Below are 10,299 nucleotides of genomic sequence, written 5' to 3' on the forward strand. Positions count from 1 at the left end.
CGGGCGGGTGTGCGCGCGCCGCCTAACGACCTTCTGGGCCGACGGTCGGCAGGCGGCGGCGGCGTGTGAATGGAGGCCTCGGCCCCGGGCCGGGCGCGGCGGGGCTGGCGGCGGGCCCGGGCCGCGGGCTCCCCGCTCTCCCGGGCCGCGGTGGTCCTGGTGGTCTCCGCGCTGGTGCTCTGGGCGCCCCCGTCAGGTGAGGCGGCGGCGGGCGGCGCGGGGCCGCAGCTCCCGGAGATTTTTGTGTGTCACACGTGCGCCCTCTGATGGGAAAGCCTGTATCACAGGTCCCGCCCATATGTAATAAGATGTAAGTGCTCAGGAACCAAGGACTTGTCACAATTATGTGTAGATGGGCAAGGTTATTGAAACACCCACCGCTCAAGGCTTGAAGCCAGATGGGCTGTTAATAACCCCCTAATCAGCCCACGGCTCCTTTGCCAGCTTTCCACGATGTTCTGGGCTCTGGATTTTAAGTATATTTAAAAACCAGCAGACACCCTGCGGCTTTGTCACTTCCCGTGGACCTGGAGCTCCATCTGTTGGTTTTAGCTATACAGTACAAAGCCTAGGATTTTAAAGTTTTGATATTTTGCTGTTGCCATTTGTTTCCTGCTTTGTATCCAGAAATCCGAGATACTTCTTCACTTTTTCAAAATAGTTAAGATATTGAAGGGAGACCTTAATTAAACGGTCGTCATTTAACCAGAAAGGTTTTGGCTGCGTTATTTTGCGTTCAAGTTTTAGACTTTTTAGAAATATTTAATAACGTTTCAACCAGAATTGAATCATAGAAAGGATAAAAGAGGTGTGTTTAGATAAAAGTTGTGGAAATAAGGGGCGATGAAAAAAGAATCCCACCAAGAATTTGAGTGAGGAAGGGCTTCATACGTAGGCAGGGATAGGAGGAGAATGGAAAGAAATGGAGCGAGCAGATGTTACAAAATAGGCCAAAGTCTTGCATTAGGTGTTCAAAGGTCATTGCAGTATAAGTAGACAATAGCCAATAGCCTTTAGTTATTTCTGTAGAAGGATGCTTCCTGACCATGGCCCATAATCTTATATTAATACTAGATACGACTGTGTGTGTTTGTGTCTTTTGATCCAAGAACAAGATCAGGCTTGAGGGTATAAGACATAGAATAAGAAGGCTATATCTTAATATGTAAGGTATGAATAGTGAAGGCAACGTTTATGTAGCATTTTATAGTTTGTACAATAGTCCATTTAGTTCCTACAATAAATCTAGAATTTAATCTCACTTTACAGACGAGAAAACTGAAGCTCCTGGAGTTTTAAGTGAGTTTCCACTCTCCAGGTCATCTGACTTTGAATACCATATTCTTCTTTGTGTTATACTCACTCTCTGTTAACAACAAAGAGGACTTAGGTCCAAGTTATATTGCATTTTTTTGTTGTTCTCCCACTTGTTCTGTGCACACACCCGTGTCCATCACATTTGCTTGTTCAAGGATAACTGAACAATATCATATTATAACGGCTATTTAATATTTGCTATGTGCGAGGTACAGTGCCTGGTACAGATTTTTTTTTTCTTAAGCTTTTATTTACTTGCTGGTTTTTGCAGAGTCAAAACATAACTTACAAAGACCTTCCTAGTATCACCCAGCTTCGTCTTCTGCTTCCTATTCCTGTCTTCTCCAGGTTTAACAAACTTACTTTTTATTCTGGTTTCATTGAAATATAATTGGTATACAGCATTGTATAATTTTAAGGTATACACCATAATGAGAAAAATTGTTTTCTTGTGTTTAAAACTTCAGATTTATTCTCTCAATGGTTCATATATAACACAGCAGTGTTAATTACATTACTCATATATTTATCATAATTTATATTATTGTATGGCATATTACATCCCAAGCACTTACTTATAACTGGAAATTTGCACCTTTTGACTGCCACCTACTGAATGGGAGAAGATATTTGCAAAGAATATATATGATAAGGGATTAATATCCAGAATATACAAGCAACTTGTACAATGCAACATCAAAAAATGAACAGCCTGATTAGAAAAAAGGCAGCGGGTCTAATAGAAATTTTCCAAGGAAGAGATACAGATGGCCAGTACGCATGTGAAAAGATGCTCAACATCACTAATCACCAGGGAAATGCAAGCCAGAAACAGAATGAGATTTCACATCACACTTGTCAGAATGGCTGTGATCAGAAAGGCAATAAATAAGTGTTTGAGAGGATGTGGAGAGGAGAATCCTGTGCATTCTTGGTAGGAATGTAAATTTGATGTAGCCACCATGGAAAACAGTATGGAGGGTCCTCAGAAAATTAAAAATAGAACTACCATATGACCCAACAGTATCCCTCCTAGGTGTTTATCTGAAGAAAAGAAAAACACTAATTGGAAAAGGTATATGAACCCCTGTGTTCATTGCAGCACTACTTAATAGCCAAGATATGGGAACAACGTAAGAGCCCATCAACAGATGGATGGATAATGAAGATATATGTACATACAGTAAACTCTTACTCAGCCATAAAAAAATGAGGAAATCTTACCATTTGTGAGCAACATGGATTTTGACCTAGATAGTATTATACTAAGTGAAATAAGCCTGACAGAGAAAGAGTAACACTGCATGATTTCACTTCTATGTGGAATCTAAAAAAGAAACCAAATGAACAGACATCAAAACATAAAAAGTTGCAGATGGAAAACAAACAGGTGTTTGCCAGATGGGAGGAAAGAAATTAGGTGAGGGAGATTAAGTGGTATGAAATTCTAGTTGCAAAATAAATGAGTCACAGGTTTGAAATATACAGCACGAGGAGTATAGGCCATAGTATGTAATACCTTTGTTTGGTGATTTATCATAACTAGGCTTACCATGGTTATCATTTTTAAATCTATACAAACATCAAATCACTATGTGTATAACAGGAACTAGCATAGTGTTGTGGATTAATTATATTTCAAAAACAGACTCATGGAAAAAGGGATCAGATTTGTGGTTACCAAAGGAAAGGGAGTGGGCAGAATAGGATGAAGGCAGCCAAAAGATACCAGTTCTTGATAAGTTGACACAAACATTGATCCTACTCTTGAACTTATAATGAAATAAGGAAAATTATATCTATGCATGAAGAACTGTGATACAGTGTAGAGTGAGTTGCAGATGATGTACTAAAGAGATAAGAATGAGGAAGGCAAACAGAAGGTTTGAGGGAGGAAGGACTTCTGATGTGCATCTTGAAGGGTGGGGATTTGGATTTTTAAAAATGGGATTATTCTAAGTGGATGTAGAAAAAGTTGGAGCTGAGATAAATAGGGGAAGCGGTGGGTATGTTAATTTCATTGGAGCTGGAACAGGTACCAGCTGTCAGATGTTGATTTATGGCTTCCCTTAAACAAACATCAAATATTGTAAGGCAGTGTACTATCTGAATGTTTTGAAATTTCTGGTGAACCAGACTGTTGATTATTTCTGTCTTTTTTTTTTTGATAGTTGGATATTTGGATCGATTACCAAGAAATGCTCACTTGCCCCAAGATTCAGTGAAAATAGTGGGATCACCAAATATGCCAGGTATTAATAGATTATCAGTAAGTGTAAGAAAGTAAATGGCATTTGTTTTAAATTTTGTCAATCTTTTGCCAAAAACTAATGTTCCCTATATTGTTGTCTCCTGTGTCCCCTTTCCTTCTGTGGAAATGGATTAAAGTTGTTTCCACAGAGTTAGATTCATATAGTCCAATTCTGTTTGCTGTAACTGCTTAAAAGTACAAAAATAATTATTTCTAAAAGTTATCTAATTAAAGTTGCTTATAGTGTTTTCGCTTGTATAATAAACATAATATTAGGTGTATGCAGTTCTTATGCTAAAATTTTTTTAAAAATGAGATCTATATATCATAAAGATTTTGGATTAATAAGACTTTACAGTAGTAACATGAGGTATAGCGTCTATAACTTTTTTGTATTTTTTTAGCTGAGGTAAATCCACATGCTTTAAACTTCCTTATATAAAGTATCCAATCGAGTAGTTTTTAGTATATTGACCAAATTGTGAAATCATCAGCACTATGAAATTTCACAACATTTTCATCACTGTAAAAAAAAAATGAACACACCATACCCATTAAATAGTCACACTCCAGCCCCTGGAAACCACTAATCTACTTTCTGTCTCCATGAATTTGCCCATTCTGGACATTCCATTTAAGTGCAATCACTCTGTGTGATGTGTCTGGCTTCTTTCACTTAGAATGGTGTTTTCAAGGTTCATTTATATTGTATAATGTGTTAGTATTTCACTTATGGCTGAATAATATTCCACTGAATGGATATACTACAATTGTGTATCCATCAACTGATGGATATTTAGGAAGTTTCCACTTTTGACTGTTTTGAATAATGCTGTTATGAACATTTCTGGACAAGGTTCTATGTGAACATATGTTTTCAATTCTCTTGGGTATGTACCTCAGAGTAAAGTTGCTGGGACATATGGTAACTCTCTGTTTAACATTTTGAGGAACTTCTGAACTATTTTTCAAAGAGCCTGAACTATTGTATTTTGACACCAGAAATCTGTGAGGATTCAAATTTCCCAGCATCCACATTAACGTTGATTATTGTCCAAATTTTAAAATTGTAGCCATCCTGGTGTGTGTGAAGTGGATTCTCATTGTGGTTTTTATTTGCATTTCCGTATTTGACTAATAATGTGAAACCTCTCTTCATGTGATTATTGACCACTTGGATAGCTTCTTTATGGAAATGCCTTTTCAAGTCCTTTGCCCATTTTTTAATTTGCTTGTCTATTATGTTATTGAGATGGAAGAGTGTTTTTTAAAAATGTGTTCTGGATACTAGAGCATTATTAAATATTCTGTTCTGTGGATTGTGTTTTCACTTTTTAATAGTGCTTTTTAAAGTACACATTTTAAACTTTGATAAAATCTGATTTCTACTTTTTCTTTGGTACTAGTGCTTCTGGAGTCATGTATCAGAAATAATTGCTAAATCAACAGCCATAAAGTGTTATTGCTCCATTTCCTTAAAAGAATTTTACAGTTTTAGTGCTTATATTTAGGTCTTTGATCTATTTTGAATTGAATTTTGCATATGGTATGCAGCAGAAGTCAAATTTCATTCTTTTGCATGTGGATATTCATTTGTTCCAGCACCGTTTGTTTAAAAAACTTTTCCTTCTTTACTGAATGTCTTTATGCCCTTGTTGAACAGTTTGCCATAGAGGTAGGTTTTTTTATGGACTCTAAATTTTTTTCCTTTGTTTTTACATCTGTCTTTATGCCAGTACCACACATACTGTCTTAATTTCTGTTGCTTTATAGTAAGTTTTGAAATTATCAAGTGTGAGTACTGCAGGTTTTCTCTTTATCAAGATTGATTCGGTTCCTTCAGGTCCCTTGAAATTCCATGTTATTCTAGAATCAGCTTTATCAAGTTTTGGGGAAAAAAACCCATTGGGATTTTAATAGGGATTTCATTGAAACTGTAGATCAATTTTGGGAGTATTATCACCTTAACACTATAGTTTTCCAATTCATGAATATGGAATGTCTTTGTTCATGGAATTCTCCAGGCGAGAATACTGAAGTGGGTAGCCTTTCCCTTCTCCAGGGGTCTTACCAACCCAGGGATCAAACCCAGGTATCCTACATTGCAGGCGAATTCTTTACCAGCTGAGCCACAAGGGAAGCCCTAGGGAAGCCCTAGGTATTCTTTATTTTCCCTCAATGATGTTTTACAGTTTTCAGTGTATGTCTTGTACTACTTTTGTTAAATTTATCCCTTAATTTTTTTTGTTACTGTAAATAGAATGTTTTTCTCAATTTAGTGTTTTGATTGCTCAATGCTGTTGTATAGAATTGTATATAATTGAGATTTGCAAATTGATATGGTATCCTTCATCTTGCTGAATCATTTATTAGCTCTATTTTTAACAGGAGGTAGGGGGAGTTTTTTTTTAAAATTGTATGCATATAATATCATGTGATCTGAAAATTGAGGTAGTTTTATTTCTTCCTTTACAATCTGAATGCCTTTTTTTCCCTTGCCAGTTGTTTTAGGTAGAACCTCCAATTCAGTATTGCTGTTAACAGATAACCTTTTGTTCCTGAACTTGGAGGGCTGGGAAAGGTTTTAGTTTTAACTATTTAGTACTATGTTAGCAGTAAATTTTTGTAGATGCCCTTGATCAGATTAAGAAAGTTCCCTTCTGTTGCAAGAGAACTGTTCCTAGTGGTTCAGCTAGTAAAAACCCACCACTAGTTCAGTCCCTGTGTTGAGAAGATCCCCAGGAGAAGAAAATGGCAACCTGCTCCAGTATTCTTGCCTGGAAAATTCCATAGACAGAGGAGCCTGGCGGGCTACAGTCCATGGGGTTGCAAAGAGTCAGACATTACTGAGTGCCCATGAATGCACTCAGTTTGTTGACTGCTTTTATTGTGAAGGGGTGTTGGATTCAGTCAGATGCTTTTATCCATATACTATGATAATCATGTGGTTTTCGTCCATTATAAGGATATAATAAGGTATTGCATTGATTGATTTCTGTAGCTTGAACTAGCTTTGCATTTCTGGAATAAATCTGAGTTGATTATGTATAATCCTTTTTCTGGCTGCTGGGTTTGGTATTTTGAGGATTATTATGTACATATTTTTCAGGAAAAGTGGTCTGTAGCTTTCTTATCTTTGTCTGATTTTGGTTTTAGAGCAGTAATGGCTTCATAAAATGAATTGGGTTGTTTTGGGTGTGTTCCTTCCTCTTCTTTTTTTTTTTTGGAAGTTTGTGAAGTATTCATTCTACTTTACTTGTTTGGCAGTATTCACAAGTGAATTCAACTGATGCTGGACTTTTCCTTGAAGGAAGTTTTTGGTCTATTCAGACTTGCTGTTTCATTATGGTTTCTGATGAAATGTAAGCTACTTTTATTGAGGGTCACATGTATGTAGTGAGTTGCTTCTCTCTTGCTGGTTTCAAGATTCTTTGTTTTTGGATTTTCACAGTGGATTATGATGTGTCTAAGGTGTGGATCTCTTTAATTTATGCTGCTGCTGCTGCTAAATCACTTCAGTCGTGTCCGACTCTGTGCGACCCCATAGACAGCAGCCCACCAGGCTCTGCCCTCCCTGGGATTCTCCAGGCAAGAACACTGGAGTGGGTTGCCATTTCCTTCTCCAATGCATAAAAGTGGAAAGTGAAAACTGAAAGTGAAGTTGCTCAGTCGTGTCCGACTCTCCGACTCTTCGTGTCCGACTCTTCACAACCCCATGGACTGCAGCCTACCAGAGTACTGGAGTGGGTTGCCAATTCTCTGATGTGTAGATTGTTTTTCATCAGTTTGGGGAAGTGCTATTATTTCTGTCCTTGTCTCTCCATTATTCCATGGAACTTTTATGTATGTGTGTTTATATATGTGTGTGTATACAGATGTATATACACTAACATGTTTGATGGTTTCCCAAAGGTCTCTGAAAACTGTTTTTATCAGTTTATTGTTCTGTCTCTCAGATTTCCTGTCTCTCACACTGATATAAAGTTTGCTGACTCTTCTCTCCTGTCTGCTCAGATCTGCTGTTTATTCTTTATTGTCAATTTTCAGTTGCTATTGTATGTTTTAATCCAGAATTTCTCTTTTTAAGATAATCTCTATTCTATTATCGATATTTTCTATTTGGAGAGACATCATTTTCATACCTTTTTAAAGCCATGATGTTCTTTGATCATACTTAAAATAATTGATTTAAAGTCTTTGTCCAGTAGCTTCAAACTTTGGCTTTCCTGAGAGACAGTTTTTATTGATTGCTTTTTTTTTTTTTTTTGCCTGTGCCTATGCTTCCTTAGTTTATTACATGACTCATATTTTTAGTTGAAAACTGGATTTTTATGGGTAATATTATGTAGTACTCTGGAAATCCAATTCTTCTTCCTTACTAGGTATTTTTGTAGTTGCTGTTTGTTGCACAGGCATACTCAGAGATATTGCAGATTTGGTTACAGATCGTCACAATAAAGTGAATATCACAATAAAGCAAACCACATGAATTTTTTTGGTTTACCAGTGTACGTAAAAGTTATATTTACACTGTACTATAGTCTGCTAAGTGTATGATGATAGCATTTGGTAAAAAAACAGTATATGTACCTTAAATAAAAAATACTTTATCCTTCTCCTGGGCATATATCTGGGGAAAATCATAATTTGAAAAGATATATGCACCTCAGTGTTCATGTATTCTTTGCTGTTAAATAGCAGCACTATTTACAATAGCCAGGACACAAAAGCAACTTAAGTGTGTATCAAAAGAGAAACGGATTTAAAAAAACATGGTACATATATACAATGGAATATTACTCAGCCATAAAAAATGCTGTTTGCAGCAACATAGATGGACCTATGAAAAGTAAGTTAAGTAAGTAAGTAAAGTAAGTCAGACACAGAAATACAAGTATCACATTATATTGTGGAGTCAAAAGAAGGGTATAGATGAGCTTACAAAATTGAAGCAGAGTCACAGATATAGAAAACAAACTTATGGTTACCAGGGGATAAGGATGGGAGGTATAAATTGGGAGGTTGGGATTGACATATAGACATGACTATAAAAATTCCACAGACAGAGGGCCCTGGCAGGCTGCAGTCAATGGGGTTGCAACGATTTGGACATGGCTGAATGTGCACACACATACACATATAAAATAGATAACTAGTAAGAGCCTGTGCTGTGCTGTGCTGTGCGATCCTATGGACTGTAGCCCACCAGGCTTCTCTGTCCCTGGGATTCTCCAGGCAAGAGTATCCTGCCCTCCTCCAGGGGAATCTTCCTGACCCAGGGAATGAACCCAGGTCTTCTGCACTGCTGGCGGATTCTTTCTTGCTGAGCCACCAAAGTGAAGTGAAGTGGCTCAGACGTGCCCGACTCTTTGTGACCTCATGGACTGTGTAGCCTATCGGGCTCCTCCGTCCATGGGGTTTTCCAAGCAAGAACACTGGAGTGGGTTGCCATTTCCTTCTTCAGGGGATCTTCTCAACCCAGGGACTGAACCAGAGTCTCCCACATTGCAGGCAGATGCTTTACTGTATGAGCCACCAGGGAGCCCAGAAGTGAAAGTCGCTCCGTCCTGTCTCACTCTTTGCGACCCCGTGGGCTATACAGTCCAGGGAGTTCTCCAGGCCAGAATACTGCAGTGGGTAGGCCTACCCCTTCTTCAGTGGATCTTCCCAACCCAGGGATCGATCCGGAGTCTCCTGAATTGCAGGCGGATTCTTTACCAACTGAGCCACCAGGGAAGCCCCAAGTAAGAGCCTGCTTCTACTCAATACTCTGTAATGGCCTATATGAGAAAAGAATTTTGAAGAGTGGTTATATGTATAAATGATTTACTTTGCTGTACACCTGTAACTAATACAACACTGTAAATCAATTATAGTACAATGAAATCTTTTTAAAAAAGAGAAGAAAACACTTTATTGCTAAAAATGCTAGCCATCATTTGAAACTCAGAGTTGCTATAAACCATTGAAGATAAAAAATGTAAAATCTGTTAGGTACAGTAAAGCAGAGTATAATAGAAGGAGATATTCTTGTAGCATTTGTTTAGTGACTTTTCTGAACTCACTTTAAATTCTGTATTCTTTGCCATCTGTGGTCACTGAAGTCTCTGCTTCATTAGATGGTTCAACAGAGATTTCACTAAACACCTGAACCGGTTAGTCTCCTAGTATTTTCTGAGAATCTTTGTGTGCCTGTTGTGGCATACCTTAAACATTTAGCCAGACAGTCGACAGCCCTGTTGTATCTTTCACTTTCTGCTTTGCAGAGACTCAGTTTCAGGCAGAGGTGAGAACTTTAAGGCATCTCATTCTTACGGAGCACGCTCAGTCTTGCCCACGTGCCCTACTCTGTGCATGGTTGTGGCCGTCTTTTTTCCTAGGAATGTGTTCGAACTTCTCAAAGTTCCCATAGACAGGTCATACCAGCTTTTCCTTGTAAGGTTTTGGTTAGAATGATGTTTACCTCAGATTTTCCCACTGCTTCAGGCATTTACAAAGTTAAGTAGCCTCTAGTGGTTTTTAAACAGATTCTTTGGTGCGGAAAGCCTTTTTACAGTGGGTGTGCTCTAAATTAGGTCAGGTATGATCTAAATCAAATCCCTTATCATTATACAGTGGAAATGAGAAATAGATTTAAGGGACTAGATCTGATAGAGTGCCTGATGAACTATGGATGGAGGTTCCTGACATTGTACAGGAGACAGGGATCAAGACCATCCCCATGGAAAAGA

The 10,299-nt window shown here is 38.0% G+C and overlaps 1 protein-coding gene across 1 annotated transcript in view; it reads left to right on the forward strand.

Moving 5' to 3' along the window:
• LOC120877833 (zona pellucida binding protein) overlaps nucleotides 1-10,299 on the forward strand; it is a 131,035-nt gene continuing 120,736 nt past the window's right edge. Inside the window, exons 1-2 of the mRNA XM_040260236.1 lie at nucleotides 1-196; nucleotides 3,489-3,569. Of these exons, the coding sequence (XP_040116170.1) occupies nucleotides 70-196; nucleotides 3,489-3,569 (208 nt within the window). The 5' untranslated portion in view covers nucleotides 1-69. The remainder of the gene's footprint in view (nucleotides 197-3,488; nucleotides 3,570-10,299) is intronic.

This window comes from Oryx dammah, unplaced genomic scaffold (genome assembly GCF_014754425.2).
Source record: "Oryx dammah isolate SB20612 unplaced genomic scaffold, SCBI_Odam_1.1 HiC_scaffold_18, whole genome shotgun sequence".
NCBI classification, from domain to species: Eukaryota; Metazoa; Chordata; class Mammalia; order Artiodactyla; family Bovidae; genus Oryx; species Oryx dammah.